This window comes from Cavia porcellus, unplaced genomic scaffold, assembly GCF_034190915.1.
Source record: "Cavia porcellus strain 051 isolate PalLab524CR breed Dunkin Hartley unplaced genomic scaffold, mCavPor4.1 scaffold_4, whole genome shotgun sequence".
Taxonomy (NCBI): Eukaryota; Metazoa; Chordata; class Mammalia; order Rodentia; family Caviidae; genus Cavia; species Cavia porcellus.
The window spans coordinates 63,092,690-63,114,375 of record NW_026947487.1 but is presented as its reverse complement, the minus strand read 5'-3'; the positions used below and the strand labels follow the sequence as shown (position 1 = coordinate 63,114,375).

Here is a 21,686-nt window from a genome sequence, read left to right as displayed (position 1 = left end):
ATGTATTTCGACACACAAGGGCTTGTGCTTTTCATTAAAGAACAACTCGCCTCACAGAGCTCATTTGGCAAACAAGGCCATGAATGTGTTACGTGTGCATGTGTGGAGTGTGTTGTGAGGCTACGTGTCACTTCCTGTGAGTGTGCCCTCCTGCCCCTCCCCCGCCACCACACCCACCTCACCAGCAAGGACAGACTGATGGGTTACACCTGGTCGGTCTGATATTCAGAGGCTTCGGACAGACTTTCCGAGAAGCTCAGGAAATTCTCCTGGTACTCAGAACATACGATCTCGTAGCGGTAGTGGCGGAACTCCACGGCGAAGGTGCCAAAGTATGACAGGAAGCACATGACCAGGCCCCACTGCACCCGGGCTGCGTACATGTGGATGTCCTGGGCCATGAGGATGAAGTCTGAGAGGTGGTCAAGGAAGGGACGCGCATCGGTCATAGGCAGTGAGCCGCCCCCTCACTAGAAAAACGGGGCCCTTCACAGCACCGACAGTCCTGTAAATGACACCAGATGGCAATACGGAGCCCTAGGTGCCAGCCCTGCTCCTAGGTGCTTTCAGGAACAATCCTTCTGAATCCGCCCAGCTATCCTTTCCTCAATAGTTGTATAAAATAGCAAAACCCAGGCCAAGGCGGCATCTTGCCTGTGGTCACTTACACACATTAGCACCAGGTCAAGCGGGGTTTACCTCCTGGCCAGGCCTTGCATTCAGCCACTTTGCTTTGACACTGCAGCAGCTTGTCTAGCAAAGGATCACGACTCCAAAGCAACTAAAGCTAGCTCTTTCACTGCAGATGACAACAGATTCCAGTTACAGCTGCAGAAACATACTGAACAGGTGAAACTGCCACCTCCATATGAGCTGCATTTGACAGCAGTGCTGCAAATAGTATCCACGTGGTCCCCTTTCCTCTTTTTAACTGTCTTTTTTTTTGGCCTGGCAACACTATATAGGTTTGTTTCATTTCTGGTATCACATTAACAACTGAGCTCCAATAAAAACGTGCAATCAAAATAACAATAAAGCAACAGATGAAAGTCCTGTTTCTAAATATGCATATGTGTATTTGTGTGCATGCAAGAACAGGTACACACAATGGCGTGTATGGAGGAAAAGGAGCTGGGCAAAGGAGCAAAATTCATAGCATGCTTTTTGGTTTTTCTTTTTCTTTGAGACAGGGTCTCCTTATGCACTTCAGGCTAGCCTTCAACTCACTGTGGAGCCCTGGCTGGCCTTTAACTTGGAATGATCCACCTGCCTCAGCCTCCCAAGAGCTGGGATTAAAGGCTTAGACGCCACAGCTGGTCCGTAGCACGTTTCAGTGAAAGGCCAAGAGGCTGAGCACTAAATACATCTAGAATTAGTTCTGTCTGCAGAATTTAGACATAAAATATTGGGAGGGGTTTTTTTGTTTTTGTTTTTTTTTTTTTTTTTGAGTAACGGTCCCATTGGATAGTCCATGCTGCCTTTGAACTCATGGCAATCCTCCTGTTTCAGCCTTCTGAGTGTTGAGATTGTAGGCATGTGTCACAAGGTCAGCCATGTGGGAAGTTGTTCAGAGGTGAAACTACTTGTATCAAACTTTGCTGTCTGAATCCATTCACTTGGGGACCATGAAATGGTTCCAAGTGTTTCCTGCCATGGGGATCAGAATTGTTCAGTGTAATTTTAAAACTCAGAGTAACTGAAAGTTCAGTCTGTGTATATTCTTCTTTTGTGTGTGTGTGTGTATTCTTCTGATGGAGGGTTCAAAATATTGCCAAAGCAGTTGGTTTACTACTGGCAGGTTCAACTTTTCCCATCATAAAGTATTTTAACAATTGCTAGAAAGAAATTTTTTGGCATAAATTTTGTCCTTAAATGTTCTCTATATAGCATGACTGCAGAGCTTTAAGGAAAACAGTAAAACTGTTGAGTAGCAGTTAGGAAAGAACAAATAAAAGACCTCAAACACTCCACTAACAAGACATTTTTGAAAGCTCAGGGTTTTCGTATTTTAAGGTCACTTTCTTGGGGGCAGGAGATAGCACAGTGGCTGAGTGCCAGAGCTGAGCCCGTGTTTAAGTCTTGACCTGTTATATACTATCTGAGCAAATTAACATGTCTGTGAGTCCCTGTTCTTACATGTTAGGTGAGGATTAAAAGAGTTGATGCATTGAAAGCACTTGGAAATAATGCCTTCCACATGGCAATTACCCACAACACACTTGATGATTATAGTGCTTGAAATGTGAGTCTAGTGTGGTGGTGTACAACTGTAATCCTAGTAAACTTGGGAGGCTGAGGCAAGAGGATTCCAACTTGGAGGCCAGCCTGGGCTCTACTGCAAGTTCAAGGCCAGCTGGGACTACATATTAAGACCCTGTGGGCAATACAACATGCCTAACCTTTCAAGGATTCACCTGGGCTTCAGTGGAGTGAAGCACCCTAGCCTTTTCCTGATTTCTTTGCAGTTACTGGGCTAGATCAATTCCATGATGAGGCCTGCAGAACTCTTGACAAGTTTATGAGCAGTGGAGACTGATTTCTTTATCCCTATCTGGCCACGTCTGTTCTTGATTCAAACTCTGAGTGGAGGACGGCAAATGGATAGTACTCCCAAACCTCCTATATTTGTCTCAGAAAACGATATGCTGTGATAAGCCAGTTCTTGAATTTGTTTTCCAGAAAAACTTGTTTTTCTGGATGACATATGATAGGTTCTGCTAGCCTGGGCTTTAGATACATCCTCCCAACTTGGTACCAGACTCACAGAAATAACTTCTCTCTCCAAGAGTAACTTCTATGTTCTCCTTTGCATCCCAGAGATAAATCTCCGCTCACTTTTTGTGAATGCACCAGACCCTTTCCAATCCCGAGACTCCACAACCACCCAAGCCTCCACCTCTAGCCCTCAGTAAATCTTTCTGTCTCCTGTTTTACACAGGCAGATGCTCCTTCAAATCAGTGGGTAATATGTCATTTTGCCCACCTCTCAAACTCCTCCACCAGCCAAAACTGATAAAAGTAGTCCCACTTCTTTGTTCTCATTTGAGAGTCTCTGTGCCCCCTGCCCTGAGAAGCTCTCCCATCCCACATTGCAGACCTCCTCCTTTGTCTTATCTTATTTTCTCTGCACTGCTTCAGACTGAGTGACCAAAATAATCAATATAAACATCTTTGTCCCTTGAAATTCATTTCAAAGGTTAAAAAAAATTAAATGACATAACAAGACTTAATAAAATCACAATTGAATTTTTTTAAGATGGAAAAAAATCACAATTCTCTTTTGGTTATGTACCCTGTGTTTTTCACAATTGGAAACTTATATTATTAGTGATAGGAGATTCCATGGCACCATTTCTAAAAGCAAGAACAGTTTTGAAAAGACAGAATTTGTATTAGTTTTAGTTCTCCATCTCTCCTTGGTATAAAAGGTCTGAGAGTTTTTTTTTTTTTTTAATGTTCTTACTTTTCCAATTTGTCTAAGATTTGGAGACGATCTGACTGTTCTCTTAACTCACTGAGAATGGCAAGTGTCCCATCTTCTACACAGACAGCTTATCTGTGTTTTAATATACCCTGGGGAAGAACCTTTTCCCAGTAAAGGATACAGAGGACAACACAGAGAGTGATTGATGCAGACAGAATCACCCGTGGGATTCCAACTTTCCGTCCTTCATTCTTGATGTTGACTTTGAGTGTGAGGGCAGCCTGGATCCAGCAAGTCAACGTGCCAAATCCAAAGGTCAAAGATGTTCCCACGTTGTGGATTTCTTCATCATTCGCAAGCTGGGGATGAACAGAAAATGGCATTTGAAACCCACTGAAAAAAGAAGATACACAAGCTGACAGTATATGTGAGGGGGAGAGATCAGTTATGGAATGACAGACCTTGGCAAGATCAGAGTCCTCCATCTCCCTTGGTGCTTTGTGTCTATCCCCAAAGGGTCTGAAGTCCCAAGGAGGAAGGGAAATTACTAGAACACTGGACTTTATAACACACAGCCAAGCCAGGCAGGCTTGGTGATCCTGCCCTTGAGTTTATTTCTCAGAAATAAACAAGAACAGAACAAGAGAGGAAAAGCAGCTCAGACATTGCATAAGAAGGGAAATGTCAAAGTTGCTACAAGCGCACATCCCACACTTTGTTTTCTAGGCTTAGAAAATGAAAGCAGGGATTTGGCGGTGTTTCCTGACAGTTGGCCAGTTCTGGGCAGGTCCAGATTCGACTGTCACAGACGGGCGAATACCCCGTGGGCTGTTCTTCCTCCTACAAAACTGGCCCGTGATCAATTCATTGTCGATGGGTTTTATTTTCCTATAGTAATGACAAAAACCGCCTCCCCTGAGCTTTTGCCACACCTAGAGAGACCCACTGAAGGACAGCACGGGCCAGGCTCCTACAGCATCACCAGGTTACATGAGACCCATTTGGGTTGCTGCACTTGGGGTTGAGAGAGGTAAAATCCATGATCTTTACTCATTTTAAAAATATGTGTCATTTACAATTCCTTTAGTAATTACATACATATTTTAATTGCACATATAGGAAAAATAAAAACTATTGTTAAAGAGATAACTTTTTAACAATGGTAAAAAGTATGGATTTTTAAAAAAAATTCACATTGTCTTCAGATGTTTGACACTGTTGTACATATTGTGACATCAATCCAAAAAGATTCTTGCTTGATAGCTTTTTCCACTGGTTTTGGTTCTAGGTGTCATCTCTACCCTTCACTTCTACTTTTTGGAATTAAACCACTTTCTCCTAATTTAAAAGAGTTGTTTTCCAAATGTCTTTAAAATGATTCTTGAAATTAAATTTCATTTCTAGAAAACTAATTTTCCATAATATATACAATTTATTTTACTCATTACCTTTATAATCTAACTTTAAAAATAGGTAATATAGCTCCATGGCTCAAACTTTACACAACTGTGAAATAGGGCGTAGCCTGGAAAGCCATCTCTCAGGCCATACACCAGCCCCTTAGCTTCTGCCACAGGAAGGTGATGTCGCTGGTTTTGGTTCATTCCCTGGGGCTATTCCAGTAAATGTCCTACATACGCAGCATTAGCATCCATGGTCTGAATATCTGTGTGGCTCAACCCAATTTCTGCAATTCTCCTAAAATTTCAGTTTTTTATGGTTTTGATAGGAAGTGGATTGATTCCCAGTGCAAGGAGGTGGCACCTGGAGAAGTGACTACATAATGAGGACTTTAGAGATCATAATGTAAAGTATGGATGAGAATGACTGGGGCCAAGTTGAATGAGTGAATCATGGGGGCATAGATGTGGAGAGTACATGTGGCTCCTCGCGCTCTCCTTCCTCTTTCTTTCTGTTCTTCTTTCTCTTTCTCTCTCTCCTCCCTGAGTAGCTCTCCTCCATCACTCTCTTCTGCTGCGATATTTCTGTCATGGAGCCAGCTGACCATGGTCTGGAACTGCGAGCAAAAAATAAACCTTTCCTCCTCTGTGTTGTTTTTTCCCGGTGTTGTCATAGCAACACAAAGCTGACTGACACTATTAGTATAGAAGCAAATGTGCATCCATCGCTCCTCACAGCCCCAGTGGAGAGAAGTGGCAGGGTTGGGTACATCCCAATAGGCTGCCTGCACACAGGCAGACAGGGAGGGGGACCCACCATCACCTATGTGGCAATCAAGATGACCCATGCTAAGAGAGGTTATCCTGCATCCTAACAGGATAAACTCTCACCACCCTAGTCGTTGTGTCTCAAGAATGCAGCCTCCTGGGGTCCAGCTGGATATGCAATGCAATTTGGAACAGTTAGTGGGATTTGTGGGACTTTCTGTCAACTCATCAAGGAAAAAACCTCTTAGTTACTACCAGGTGCCAGGGGAAGTCTAGGGGAATTGATGAAATAGAACAAATGAGTGGGACAGGAGATGGTCTTAGAAACTCATTACATATTTTCAGTAAGAACTTAACTGAAAACATTATGCATCAGAGGGTTTTATGTGCATGTTTGTGGTCTGGGAGACTGAACTCACGAGTTTTCACACTGAGCTACATCCCCAGCCCTTTTTTATTTTTTATTCTGAGACAGGATCTCGCAAAGTCACTAAATTGCCCAACGCTGCACTGAACTTGTGATCCTCCTGCCCTAGTCTTCCAGAGTGCTGGGGACACCTATGCGGTTTAGAATGCTGAAAGTCTTGAATACCTAGGTCATTTGAAGTTCACTTAACAGATAGGGAGCAGGGTCAGGATCAGTACTTGCTTACAAGAAGAAAGCTATTAGCAGAAGTATACATGGTGTGATTGAAGAGTAGAGTGGGTGTTTAAACTTTTTAAAACGTATTGCAGTAAAGACACATCGCCATTAATCCTCTCTCAAAATAGGCCCTTCAAACACACCTATCCCATAGTTTCTGCCACATTTGGAAGCAGTTCTGGAAGTCTTCTTTCGTAAGTGTTTAATTGTGCTTTTATGAATGTCTCCATGTTCTGAATCAATTCAAAATGTTTCCCTTTCATGGCCATTTTGACTTTGGGAAGAGCCAGAAGTTGCATGGGGCCAGATCGGGTGAACAAGATGGATGAGGACAGATTGTCGTCTTTTACTGACGCTGCATTTCCGCATTTTCACTGGATGACCCGCGGCAGCAGCATTCGCCAGTTTTGATGTCACCTTGTTAAACACACTCACAAGAGGACTTCCTGAACAGCTTCAGAAAGTGGCAAGAACAATGGGATCGGTGTATTCAAAGCAGAGGATCTTAAGGGGATTAATGGCAAAATGTTTTTCCTGAAACATACTTTTAAATTGAAACACTAACTGTATATTTCAGACAGCCCTTATATACTGCATAGGCTGGAGGATCATAAAGGAAGTCATTAGGACAAGGGTAAAGCAACCACACTGGCAAGGGAAATTATCCTTATGACCCCCGGATTCTAAATTCCTAGAAAGAAGACTCCTGAATTCCTCAGGTTAGAAGATCCTTAAAGGAGTCACAGATATTCCAGACTTTCAGTCTTGACTTCCTTCCTCAAGGGCTTGCTAATCTGAAATGCAAGCTTGCTCGAGGAAGGATGCTTGGTGTTTAATTTATAATAGGGTAATGGTCCTATTCCTTTTCTAGAAGGGTACCTTAGGGCACATTTTGTTATGAAGAAAAGTGTAACCCACTGTGAGATCCTTTGGAGAGAACACAGGGCTATCCTAGCAGCTCCTTTTTGCAACATCGGCCGCACTGTAAGGCGTGTGTGCAGTCAGGGTGCTCACAGCTGTGAGAAGAACAGGCTCAGAGTGAACCATGCAAAACTAAGGACCAAGGCTCCTCACAGTTTCTCCGATTCATGAAGAAGCATGGGGGCCACCGAGGGATTTCACCTCAGTGCTGCAATCATCACACGAGTGAAGGTCACACCAGGGTGGAAGGGAGGTGAAACAGGCTGCGTGAAGTACCTGGAAATTACCGAGTAAGGTCATTCCAAAGGAAGCCAGGCACAGCGCCACCAGTCCGCTAATGTTCAGCCACGGGTTTAAAACCTTTGGTTTCAGTTGTATGAAGCGCAGAACAGCTACTACCAGGGCTAGGAATAAAGCAAAAATCTTAAAATTATAAAATTTAAACCAGACACCCAGTCTGTGAGGCAGAGTTCTAAAGCCACAACATGCAAAATTAAACTTCCGGCCACTGTATAGCTCATGACCCTGCAATGACAGGCAGTTTTTTACAGAAACTTTCCATGTGGTGCACTGGAGGATTTAGGTGTTGGGCCACACAGCGCTGGGGGAGCACAGAGCAGTCTGTGAGGGCCCCAGAGTGACATGAAAGTGACAGGACAGCAGGGAACAGACTGGCTCTGAAACAGCGCAGGGCATGGCACATTACACACACAATGGGCTGAGGCAGAGTGCAGTTGAGAGTTCACTAACTTAGTCACACTTTAACTCAGAATGGGGCAGGAAGATGTAGGAGGGAGGACCGTGCTGGGGATGAGAGAAGGGAGAGAAGGGAAGCAGGGTCCCTTCTGGAGGAGTCAGACCCCTCTGCCCTGGACTCTCCCAGTGTTGTTCAGTCCAAAAGCAGGGCCAATCCAAATTAGGGCAGTTAGAGTGGTCACAGGTCTGCAACCTGTATTTTAACACAGCACATTTGGGGGTAGAGGTGACAAATACTACTTATACATCAAGAAATTCTTTCAAATGATAATTAACTATTCATTTTTTAAAATTTATTTTTGTGGCACTGAAGATTTTATTACTTCTTTAATAAAGAAATACTTTCATATTTATACCATAAGCTGAGAGCCAGTTAACAGTGATGAAAAATCATTTGAGACTAATGTAAATTGAATCTACAGTAAACAAATGTAGGTACTACTTCCTAAGATGCTTAACTTTGACATTAAGGTTTAGCAGGGAATTAGAAATTCAAGATTTACCTTATTTACATAGCAATTATGTTGATAATTATTCCATTTTAAGTTGGTAGTTATTCACTACTAACTATGATTACAGGCCCTTATCCAGAGCCATTAAAAAAAAACAAAAACAAAAACCACCCTATCCATAAAATTTCATTCCTAAGCATGCTGAGTTTCAAAACCTCAAGCTATAAATTAACCACTGTGAGCTGGTGTTCAGTTCCAAGTACCTCCTATCAGCAAGCGATACAAATTGGTTGATACTTGGAATTTGGAACCAAAATACAAATAAACCAAGATTTGAGAAATCTCAAATTATTCAGCTCTGATATAGTTTTTAGCGTATTTCAGCTAGAGCCCACTACTGATCACAAAATAAGTCAATTATACTTGAGTTGACAATAGTTTCTCAAACAGCTGGCTTGAGAGACCTAGTGAGGAGTTATATTAGAAGTCTGTTTGTGACTATGACTGTCCTAGAGGATACACAGGGTCTCATTAAATTTTAGTATCCACAGGAGATGGTGGCATACTTCAGTAACCCCAGCAATTGGGAGGCCGAGGCAGGGGGATTGCTGCAAGTTTAAGATCAGACTAGCCTACACAGTGAGCTTAAGGCCAGCCTGACTGCAAATGACCCTCTGTCTCCAAAAATAAATAAATAAATAAAACATAGGAGGTGAAAGGGGAGAGGACTAATTCAACACCTGTCACTGACACCAAGTGTCCACCAGATGAAGGGGCCATGAGATGAGGACTAGAGAGCTAGACCTGCTAATTAACTCTGTGTGGTTCTTAGGGAATAGACAAAATACCCAAGCAGCACATTTCATTTCTTTACAAATGACTAGTGAAGAGTGTTATTCTGGGAACTCTGCAGGCCGTTTGTTTTTGTTTGTTTCTGAGACAGAGTCTCACTGTGTAGGCTTGAACTCACAGAGATTTTCCTGTCTCCTGAACGCTGGATTATAGTCATGCGCCACCACACTTGGCTGGCCATTTAATTTTGTGAGGCAGAATTGAAATTTTGGTCCATGCCCTAAAGCCTGTCCCTGATATGGCTCCATCCAGCCAAGTGGTCTGCTCTTTTATGCACAAAGGAGGGAATTGATGGTCACTTTTCTGTGCTATCCATTTATCAGTCAACATGGGACATTGGGTCTTGGTTCCAGCAGTGTCAACCTTCCTATTTGTAATATAGGTGATATAGTTTCCATCTAGAATGTTCTCCAAAAGCCTCATGTGTGTGGAAGGTGTGGTACTATGCTCACCAGTGGATCCGTGGATGAGTCTAGGAGGTGGAGCCTGGTCAGAAGAGGTAGGTCACTGGGGAAGGCTGTATCTCTCCCTGGCTCCTCCCTTCTGTCTGCTTCCTGGCTGCCATGATATGAGCAGCTTTCCTCTACCCCAGCTATTCACCCATGCTTTTTCGGCCATGGCGCCATTGACCATTAACTGAAACTTCTAAAATTGTGAGCCAAAAAAAGCCTCTTCTCCTTTAAGTTGTGGGGGCTGAGTATTAAGTCTCAGCGGTGAGGAAAGTGACTAAGAGAATGGGTGACAAATCGCGTTATCATGAACAGGTGATGACCTGTTCACACAGGAAGACAGTAATTCAACCTAGTACTCCTAACTTTCAGAACTGCACACCAAACACCACTCTTTGTCCTTTTTATCTATCAACTCTATGATGCAACACTTTCTTTTATAATAAATTCTAGATAGCAGAATGGTGGAACTGAAGAAGATGCAGTTCCTACAATAGTTTTATCCAACTATTAGGTTTGAATGGAGGCAGATTCAGACCATATGTTATGAGGCCCACATTTGACCAAGTCGGATTGATTTATACCTTCCTGAAAAACTGGGCAGTGGACAAATTTCAAAGGTATCTTTGTATGTGCTGACTGGCTTTTACCAACTTACTTTTTGATCAATAGATATACTTTGTAGTTCCATTGAAATTTTAGGTTTTATCCATGGCTGGCTTTAGAAAAGGTTTTAAAAACCAATCTTCTGCTATTTTTGGCATGTATGATAGTTCTTTGCTATCCAACTGTCCCCTATTTAATCTTCCTGTTTTAAAGAGAGCAGGTAGGAAAACTGCTAATTTTTTAGATTAAACTTATTATTATTATTTTTTGAGATTGCCTGGGTTATTAAAGTTCGAGACTCAGACTCGGATTTCTTCACTGCAGATCTGAACTAGTGCCTGGCCAAGTTCTTTCTTGTTTTATTTAGCTTTACTGTTTATGCATCAGTAATTCCTATTTACGACTGCAGTACAACACACCAGTCAATATGTTTTGGCTGATGGAAGGAGAGCAGCCGCAATTAGGTGACTGAAATAATTCAGCTATTAGCTTTATCCTCACAATCTCCCCAGGGCAGGAAATAATCTCCCTTTCAAGGAATTTGTCTTAGGTCCTTCCACCACCCCCACCCCAACTCCAGGGGAATGGAAAAGTATGGATTCATGACAAAGAGCAGAATGAATTCTTTAAAGAAAATAATTGAGCCTTCAATCTTTGATTACCCTGTCAAAAAGATAAAAGATCTTTGCTAACTAATTTTAATAAATGCTACCCTCACTCTTTTAGGTTGTAAGTTAAAATCCCTACAGCTGTCCAAAACCAGTGACTTATATGCAGCATGGGCTATTTCTTAAAGCCAGCTACGTAATCTAAAGTAATAGTCTAAGGTCTAAGAACAACAGGCCTGGAGGAGGGGGATGTCCATTGTGCAGAACAAGAATCTTTAGTAAATGGATTCTTTTACACTCCCCAAGTTGATAAATAAATAATTGCTGGTCTGTTCCCATTGAACACTAATCTTAATCAGCTTTGTGTCTACCAGATGGTGCTTGAGATGATGAGAGATAATAAAGACTAAACACTGGGTGTCGCAATGCCTTCCAGCAAGCACTGGTAAAAGCTTAATTGCTTCTCAGTGGAGCACAAAAAACTAGAGAATAAGATGAGGACAAATGTCATCTGGAAGGGGGGAACTTGCTTTCATTTCTTTGCATTGGAAATGCTTTTATAATCAGTTAACCACAAGCTTTATAGCTAGATAAATTCATGAGCTGTACAACTGGATGTTTTTTAGAGAATGCACAAAAGACTACTGGGAAATATTAATTTGTCTACAGAAGACAAAGGGATGACTATGTAGCTTCCAGCATGTTCACGGGCTTCTTTAAAGCCTCTGAGCTTTTGCAGAAAGGCAGGCTCCTACCGATGGTGATTAAGGAAGGTGGTTTCTACAGCACTTAGCCTTGTTCCTGGAATAGAAGTGGTGCTATTAATTACTGTTCCTGCTCCCCGTGGGATGATCAGAGGAGGAGGAGCCAAGCTGCGGGCCGTGCTGAGGCTGTGGGGCTTCTGCAAAAGACCCTGACCCTGCATTTCAGAGTCCATGGGTGAAGCGTTGTGCTGTCACTTGAAAACATTCCCAGGTAGCCACAGATGCCCTGGTATGAAGAGGCTTATGCATTTTTTTCAGAACAGCTAGACTAGAAAAAAAAAAGGGGGGTGGGGTGGGGAAATAAAGCAATCAGGTTGAAGGCAACGGGAGAAAACTTGGTTGACCAGAGCCAACGCTAGTCTCACGATTGCAGTGGCTGCTGTGAGTGACTCCTTAGCAATCCTCATGTGTACCAGAGACGAGAAGCCCCCGACTCACAAGGGCAGGAAGAGAACAGGTGCTTCAAGGAGTCAAGAGTCAGCAAGCCTAGCCCCAGGGAAATCAGCGTGTCTGGTGTTCCTGTGGCAGTCGGTGGCTCCCAGACACCTCCTACTAAGGGAACCAAACATACCGTGGGAAGACTGGGAGAGAGAGTCACTAACAAAAGCACTCCAGTTCAGGGATGAGCGTCCTTCACCTCAGAGATACTCCCCCTATGTTCTCCGCGGTTCTCACTTCTTGCACTTTCAGAATCAACTAAGATCCTGCTTGTGTGGCATGGGTGACCAAGAATCTCCCCTGATTTTCCAGTGAGTTCTGTAGGTCTTTCCCTTGCCATGGCCCACACAGAAGAAAATACAGCAAGAGGAATATGGCTGTTCCTTGTGATTCTCAATTGGACTCGATAAAGACTGGTAGATCAAGAAAGCATGCTTCTGGGCGTTTATGGGGGTGGTTCCAGAGATGACTGACGTGTAGGTCAGCAAACCGAGGGGGAAAGACCCGCCTCATTGTGGGTGGCACCAGCCAATGGCCTTCCAGTGTGGATGGAAGGAAAGGAGGAAGAAGTCGGCTGGTGTTTGAAAAGCTCCACTCTGCGTGGGCAGGCTTGTTTTTTGCTGCTCCCATCACCTGAAGACTTCAGACTAGCTTTTCAGCATTCAATGTAGACTCATACCAATGATGTCTAGAGAGCTTCCAGGCCTTTGACCTTGGACTGGAGCTGTGTTCTTGATCCCTCTTGTTCCGCAGCTTCCACCTTGTTAGACTGAGCTGGATTCTCATGATCTCCAGCCTGAAGAGCTCCATGTGAACTACCCCACCTCTGATTGTGTAAGCCTGTCTGGTCATTTTTAAAATTGATTCTGTTTCTCCAGAGAACTCTAACCAATACAAGTGGGTAGGTGGTTCATGGGGGGAGGGAATCCCCTTAAAATGAAACAACAGGTCACCTTTTTGGGAGACAGGTACCACAAAGTCTGAATGCCCCCTACTAATAACATCATATTTATTTCCTGCTTGGAGTGGAAGCCTTTCCATCCAAAAGAACCATTTCCAGAAAACCACTGGGGGGAGGTTGAGCTGTTACTGCCCCCTCTCGGTGGCAAGCCAACAGGGACAGCTGTATGGGCCTTAGAAAGACATGGTGGGGAGAGAGTTCTGAAGATGGCGGCTTGATAGGTAGCAGGGTAGAGATCCTCTCTGAAGAAAACAAGTCAGATGCTAGAATTTAATAACATGGAGAAGACCAGATGAAAGAAGAGGGATTCTAACGACCAAGGAAGAAACTGAGGAAAAAGAAAAAGAAAGAAAGGAAGGAAAAATGTGGATGAAACGCTGGAACCAGATGTGCTCATTGGGACTGGTCGTGCACTATGCTGGGAGTGCTGTGGAATTGGGACGATTCACGGTTCACTGAAGCCCTGGCCTCCAAAACTGGGAGTTAGTGAGTCCAAGGCCTTTGGCGGGAGGACACGGTGCAGCGTAGAGTGGAGCCAAGGTGGAGAGCTGTATTAATTTCTCAGTGAGTGCTGGAAATTGGGTCCTGCGGCAGGTGAGGCTGGCTGGAGGACATACTGAGTTGGGCAGGATAGGCCTGAACCCAGAACAGCAGCAGCATCAATCAGCTGCCCCTGGACCAGAGAGGACTGGTGGGACCTGCTTGGGCTGAGTCACGCCCCTGGTCGGAACCCAATAGCACAGACTAAGGTGCTGAAGGCACTCGCCCGTTGACTCGCTCAGAGAAGAGGGGTTAGCCCACAGTCCCTGTGTGCACTTCAGATAACAGCAAACTGGAGAAAGCAGCAAGCCCCCAGCCAGCTCGCTTTAGAAAAATCGTAAGCAATATGGAGAGGGCCTGAGACCTCCACCATACACCTACCTGTCTGAAAGAAACCAGAAACATGACAAGAGAAAGAAATAAGAAAAAGCCTCCAGTTGCTGACCATGGGAAAATAAGTCCAGGAGAGGTAAATACAGAAGAGATCCTGGGCAGCAATCATGTAATATTGGCAGACATAAAGAAATACCTATGTGACCTCATAGACGAACTTAAAACTGAAATTCTAATTCAAGTGAGCCAAGATATAAAGGATTAATAAAAGAAATGTTAAGCTCCTCTCAAGAAGACACAGATGGAAGAATGGAGGAATGCAGAAAAAGAAGAGAAACTTTTGGTGAAGATTATAAACAAAATCTAGAATACATGAAACAGATCCAAAGAGATTATCAGGAAATTAAAAACTCTATTGAAAGCTGGCGAAATGCCTTGACAGAAACTAAAATTAGCCTTTCAAAATTTGAGGATATATTTGCAATGTGTGATTGTGAAAGAAAAGACCTCTTAAAAATAAGGAACCAGAAAGTAACAATACAAAGGCTAGAAGATGACAAGAAGATCTCTAATTTAAGAATAAAAAATGTGAACAAAGAAGCAGGAGTAACCACAAATGAATTACAAAGGCTATTCACAGAAATAATTAAGGAAAACATCCCAAGCATAGGAAAAAGAAATGATATCCACATAAATGAGGTATACAGAACTCCAACCAACTACAACCAAAACAGATCTACACCCAGACATATAATAATAAAGATCCTAGAAATTCACCACAAGAACAAGAATATTAAAAGCAGTCAGAGAAAAGAAGTGGATTACCTATAAAAGAAAACCCATCAAAATAAAGACAGACTTCGCAACACAAACTATCAAATCAAGAAGAGTTTGGAGTGAAGTAGTCCAAGCCCTGAAAGAAAATAACCTCCAACACAGACTGATGTACCCTGAAAAACTCTCTCTCAAAATTAATGGAGAAACAAGCTGTTTGCAAGACAGGAACTGTGGGAGTTCATGCCACCAATCCAACTCCCCCAAAAATATTGAAGGGCATTCTAGAGAGAAATAGAAAAAAAATACCAAAATTCCAACAGTGGCAGAGAGGCCTCAATGAATGGGGCAGACAGTGGAATGAAGGATAAAAGTGGACAAATAACAGCAGAAAAATAGAATAGCAGAGATGAGGCAGAGAAGGTGGGCTATAATCTCTAATATAGATGGCCTTGATACACTAACAAAAAGAAACACAGGCAGAGTAGATCAGAAGATAGGACCCATCGAGATGCTCTGAATAGGAAATATACTCAACCTGAAAAAGGGTTAATAAACTGAAAGTCAAAGATGAGAAAACGATGCTCTATGTGACAGGGAACCAGAGAGAAATAGGGACAACTTGTCCAGCAGCCGTAGATAGGTTAGAAAGTTATGATACAGCTAGAAGGAAGGAAAACCGTGTGGCTTTAGTAAGTAAAGGAGTACAGCTTAAGATCAAGCTCAAGGGTAAAAAGGTTCAGCACCACTCAGATAACGAGTTGACCCCTTAATCTAAAAACTGAAGGAGGTAGTGGGACCCCAAATATACAAAGCATCCTGAGAAAGGGAAAGGGGAGGAATTGCCAAGAAAAAGAAGGCAGAGGACATTGTTAATAGTGTATCAGGAGTTAAAAGCCACATTAGTCTTATCACTCGGTTTGGTTTTATTTTGTTTTGTTCTGGTTTGTCTACTCATACCAGATTTGAGGGCACAGACAACTAACCCCAAAATAGCAGGATATACTATAGTAAATATCCTTAATTCCCTATTAACTTAAACTGAAGCCCTGTATTACTTATATTGTCTTACTATGATTGATCTTATCTGAAGCTGGTTTGTTAGACTGCTGTTTTGTCTTGACTGATTTTATTCAAATCTGGTATGCCCAAGTATCAAGTCTAAGAATAGAGGCAACTTACTCTGAAGATGACGAAATGTAATAAGATACCCATTCCGGTTTGATTGTTAACTACTTTTGAAGTCCAACAATGTCTCCAATGCTGTGTTTTTATTAATATTGCTATGTAATGCTATGTTCAATCATATTATGTCTGATAATGTAGCTAATTCTACTGAAAATAACAAGAGATAGCATAGCAACTACTGTAGACCACCTAATTTGTGGTTTTATATGTCTTTCTCGTTTCATGTTTTGCTAGGAATTTGTTTTGTTGTCTTTTTTGATCTGTTTTTCCCCATAATACAGAAAGGTTAGGTATATATGTAGAGATTCACACATGTGGAGAATTTCTAAATAGTTTACAGGAACAGATTGTATAATGCACAATGTAATGAACAGATACTCTGAAGAAGAAGAGACGCTAAGGTATCCAGTGCTAATTCTGTAGCATTATGATATAAAATCTAGCAATACTATTATTCACTGTTCAAAGTGATATTAGTCTAGTCTCTTATGTTTAATTTCAGCATACGTAAAGATATGGATGGTTACTTTGAAGAGAATGAGAGACATTATGGCACCCATTGTTGACTTCCCTAATGTCTGGTTTTGAAGACCTAAAAAGCCTTCATCATCCTGTTCTGATTAATTTAGTACTATAATGTTCAGTATGTATTCACTGTGTGTGAAGATGTGGACAACTATTTGGAAGAAAACAAGAGACAATATGATAGATAGTAAAGATCTCCACTGGACTTGCTTTGAAATCTGTGTTTCTTAAAATTGTTTCCTTATGATCTTCCTTATGTTTTGTTCTGTCTAATGTTACCCTCTTTAAAAAAAAAAAACATGGGGAGAACCTAGGTATGAGGAAATGATACACAAAGGTCAGAGAGAGCACAGTTGGTTCCCACCATCTGGAGGAACAACACACAAGTATTTCCAGAGCAAGGGGGCCCTGAGAAAAAGTGGAGAATTGGGACCAGCTATGAACACCACAAAGATTTTCTTCCTAGATGTCTTTGCTGTCTTGGTGTGTATACAGGCACAGGAGGGGGTGTCATTCTAATGTTAACATTGACCTTTACATTTAAATATGATAATGACACAACAATATTTGTCACAGAACCTATGCATTTTTTCATTTTTGCCAGTGAAGGACTAACTCAGACATTCTTTTCAAAGCCAAAGCATGGACATATTACATTCTCATGGAGGAATTCATGGTATGTGAAATATTTCATGCAGCAAAAGAAAGTTCAGAGTATGCAGAAGTGATAAAAGAAGGGAAAGGGGGAAAGAAAGCAGGGTGAACATAAAAGGATTTAAAAAAAAAATAAACCCTTAAAACAAAAAGCTGGCTTGAGCATATTGACATGGAATAATACCAGCATATCTGCTAGATCTACCATTGTTTTCATGTGGTAGAGAATTTAAAATAAAAAATAAAAGTGCATGAAGCATTCTTGATGCTGTCTTACCTAGGAATGCTGCCATGTTCATAACCTGACTGAACACACAGCTGGCAGGAGGATCATCACCTGCAATGCTTGAAAAAATGAAATTTTTGTAAGTACTATATGAAAATCTGGTAGTCTTTCCTAAGGCCCAATGGGGCAGGCAGGGATTATCAGGTTACCTTATATAAGGTGCACGCTTCACACCAGGTTTCCTGGATAGTAAAAAACACAGGAGTGCAGGTTAAAGCGTGCGCACACATCAGTTTAATCTTGCCAGTGGCAACCTTTCTGCTAAATCTATGCATGAACAATGAATTCTCCAGAGATCAACTTTACCTTTCAGCTGAATTTAATGGCAAAATTTTGTCATCTTCCACAGCTATAAAGTATCTGTGAAGAAATGACATGTTTATAAGAACAAAGCAATTTAAAAACAAAACAAAACAGAACAACTCCAAGAAGCATTTGTTTCCTGGTTCAATTAGCCTAACTGCACTAAGTCATAATCAATCTTTTCTGAGGAGATAGTATAATTCTTTACCCATAGATTAGCTTTTTGAAGCTCAAATGTCACTATTATATTTGCTTAATTTTCTTTTTTTCCCCCAAAATGCCAACAACATTTTTCATAAGGATTAACATTTTTATTCTTACATTTCTTTAAAAATACAAAGGACTCAGCATAGTCTAAACAACCTTGATACAAGAACAAAATTAGAGCTCCAACCCTCCCCAATCCTATGATTTATCACAAAGAACATTGCCTTAATTTTCAAAACACCACCAAAATTAATGGCCATGATTATAATCTGAAAATTGGAAAGTGAGGAAATAAAACCTTACAACTTTGAACAAAATAAATTATAATTTAGTTTCTAATTTCTCAGGAATATATGTTCGCCATTTTTCACGAACTTCAAGGGAGTAAAGTAATTCCCTTCGAGTGAGAATTACTTGAAGTAAGCAAATGTGTAAACATTTTTGTGGTAAGTCGGGACTCCCAATGTAATGATTTTCATTTTAAAAACATATCAGACCTTGTCATGAAGTACTATACTATATGAACTAGAGTGGGAATAGAATACACAACATGCCTGTGCCAGATAAAAACATCTTGCAAATAGTGAATTCATCTAACCAGCTGAGAAAATGCTCATTACAAGACAGGTGAACACAAAATTATCAGTATGCTTCACTATCTGCTTGCTTAATTTATTAGTCTTGCTATTTGCTTTGAATGCTAAAAGACAAGAATTGAAGTGGGCACTTTGGCAAGATTGAATTAGTGGATACACTAAAATATTTGTAAATCCATTCATACAGATGCTATACAAACAGTATCAAAAGCGTTATCTGCATTGCACCTGAACTGTGAAGTCATTGAGGGCATACTCACACTATCCACAGCCCGGCTGAAGTAAACAAAGTGAATACAAGTGGTAGAAACATCCAGACACTGCATTTCTTCCCATCCATGCCTGCACTGCTGAAATGAAATGAACAGGCATTAATATGATGGCACAAATCTACTCCACTCTTTCAAGATGGAAAAGAAGTCCAACTGCGGGGTTGGGGTGAGTTATTTTATGAAAGGATGATTAAAACCAGTGTCATCATGCCACCTACTCAGGTGGAAAATCTTTTGGACAACTAAGGGATTGTTATCTAGCATTAGTTTAAAGATTCCAATCTTAGCTGTGACTTGAAGGGAAATTTGGCACAATGGAATTGCATCACTACTCTGGGCAGATTGTTATTTAGATTGTTATTAAGTAAAATAAGCATTAGCTGAAAACTGCACTGTGCTAGTCTGATACCTGGGATGACTACTGGGTAGGCAGGCTGTAAATAGAGCATAGACACAGCAAACACAGGACAATTCAAGTCCTGGGCAAGAAAGAGCAAGAGGACGCAAGATTTCATCACACTGTGTGGAACAGCATACAATTAAAACATATAGAGTGCTTATTTCAGGAATTTCCCATTTAATGTATTCAGGCCATGGTTGACTGCAGGTAACAGAACCATGGAAAGAAAACCCGAAGATAAGGGGTTTGCTCTAAAAGGTACCATCTGAAACAGGTGTCCATGGCTTTCTAGTTACTATAATGCAGAAGAATGGTGGATATCTTAAATGTACATAATATGGCCAGTCAGTGCCTCTTCACTCAGCTATATCTGCAGAGACATGGCCTTTTAAGAAAGAGATTAATTACACTAACAGAACAATGGCTTGAGTGGTGGCTCAGCGGGTAAACCTCTTATTCTAGATGGGCCACCGAAACAGATGCTTGGCCAGAATGAGTCACACTGGACAGGTAGGGGCTTGAGTTTCCAACTACAGCTTTACCAGTAACTGCTTCTTTGGTCTGGGTCAGCTACTTGTATCTGTAACGCTATCTACCTACCTCACTACGTGAAGATTGATGAATGCAGAGAGGCAGAAAAGCATCTTACACTGAGATGTCCCAGGATGGGAACCTTGGAGGCTAACCCACACACAGTGTTTTCTATCTCTATCTTTACGATGACAGAAAACTCCAGGATACTCCAAGTTCTCATTCCTAGAGGAAACAAGAATCCTTTCCACCTGAGATGGGGGACAAAACTGCATGCCAGTGTATCAATGAAACAGATGGACAGATCATCTCTTGGCTTCTCTTTTAGGATTGTCTCTGTGGGAAATCAACATTTGGAAGCAGGGAAGTAAATGAAGAGTTCATAAGACATTCCTAAAGCTACAGCAATGAACTAGGCTCGTTCTCTGACTTTCTGCAAAGAGAGATACTGGGGGAACAGAAATGTCCAGCAAGGTATAGGACTGACACACAGCCCTGTTGCTTCAGAACTGTGTGACCCTGGTCAAGTCTTTCCATTTTGTAAGCCTCCGACAAACCACAGAGATGACTTTCATACTGCAGGACTGTGCTGAGGACTACACAGGTAAACACAGTACCCAGAACCCATGTTGTTAAGAGTGGCGACTGTGACTGTCCAGAGGATTCATTCCTGTGTTGGGACAAGGCCCCCGGGTAGGGCAAGGCTTGGGAGACCCTAACACTTTTTTCTCTGGGTTCTCAATTTTCTAGAAGCTTTTCTAGAAATGTACGAACACACTTGAAAGCAACAGTGTTCTTCAAGTGGCTTTGCAAAAAATTACTGTCCTAGCATCTTAATATTGAAGGGCTACCTTCCTGAGCTTCTACTGGCTTGCTATTCATCTTTATGTACTACTGGGTTTTTTTTTTTTTCTTTCTTGGTATTGGAGATTGAACCCAGGACCTTCACATTGCACTCCAGCCCTAATACCCCTCCTCACACACACCCTTTTTTTTCCCCCAAGACACAGTCTTGCTAAGTTGGTAGACTGGACTCACACTTGCAATCCTTTGGCCTCAGCCTCCCAGAGTGCCAGAGTGCTAGGATTACAGGTGTGTACCACTATGCCCTAGTTGCTCATTTGCTTTGTTTTGGAAGCATCTCAAATTGTTTTATTTTTACTAGTTTAACTCTCATAGGGCAACCTTAAGTCCAAATTCTGGGAAGACTATACTCAATCCTTGCCTAGTGACAGATTAAAAAGAGAGCATCTAAGAGTGACTCTGAGCCTGCAATGCTTCTTCAGGGTTTCTTATGTCAGTTATGCTTTGCTTTCTTCCTTCTTCCTCTCGCTCTCCGTCTCTCTGTTTTTTATTTTGTTAGTTGTAAACTCACATACAGTTGTAAGATAGCACAGAGAGATCTGGTATCCCCTTCGTGGGCTATTCCTGATGGCAATTTCCTGCACAATCACAGCATAGCATCAGAGACCCAGAGACCAGCACTGATACAACCCATCAACTTCACCCAGATTTTCCCAGTTTTATGCATACTCCCTTTGTGTATTTAGTTTTGTATAATTTTATCACTTGTGTAGATTGATGTGACAATGTTTATTGACCCTTTATCTGTCTATTCAAATACTGTGCATATTTTCAAGCACGGTTGCTACTGCTGAGTTGTAGTTCTTTACAGATATGGATATTAATCCCTTACCAAATATGAGATTTACAAAGTTTTCTCTCATGGTGTAAGTTACATTTTCACTTTATTGATAGTGTCATTTGATACACAAAAGTTTTTAATTTTGATGAAGTACACTTCATTGATTTTTTTCTTTTGTTGACTGTCCTTTGATATCCTAGCAAGAAATCCCTTCCAAGTCCAATGCTATCTTTCCCTTCTGTTTGTATCCAAGAGTTTTAAAGTGTTTGTTCTTCCCATTTAGGGCTTCAGTCGATTTGAGTTTTGTATATATGATACATTCAGTTTTATATGTAAAGATCCAGAGCCATTTATCTAAAAGATTATGTTTCCTCATTGAATGACTTGGCA

The 21,686-nt window shown here is 41.6% G+C and overlaps 1 protein-coding gene across 7 annotated transcripts in view; it reads right to left on the bottom strand.

Annotated features, from left to right (window-relative positions):
* Tmem150c (transmembrane protein 150C) overlaps positions 1–21,686 on the bottom strand; it is a 69,179-nt gene that overhangs the window by 1,880 nt on the left and 45,613 nt on the right. For 3 of the 7 annotated variants that reach the window (XM_023560611.2, XM_063247184.1, XM_023560609.2), the window contains exons 2-8: positions 18,709–18,795; positions 17,649–17,702; positions 17,492–17,524; positions 17,334–17,401; positions 7,433–7,560; positions 3,606–3,783; positions 178–412 (exon numbers count right to left, since the gene is read on the bottom strand). In XM_023560611.2, the coding sequence (XP_023416379.1) occupies positions 204–412; positions 3,606–3,783; positions 7,433–7,560; positions 17,334–17,401; positions 17,492–17,524; positions 17,649–17,702; positions 18,709–18,788 (750 nt within the window). In that variant the 5' untranslated portion in view covers positions 18,789–18,795 and the 3' untranslated portion in view covers positions 178–203. Of the gene's footprint in view, positions 1–177; positions 413–3,605; positions 3,784–7,432; positions 7,561–17,333; positions 17,402–17,491; positions 17,525–17,648; positions 17,703–18,708; positions 18,799–21,686 lie in introns of all 7 variants that reach the window. The other 4 variants (XM_023560612.2, XM_023560610.2, XM_003477687.5 and 1 more) reach the window with 2 other exon arrangements.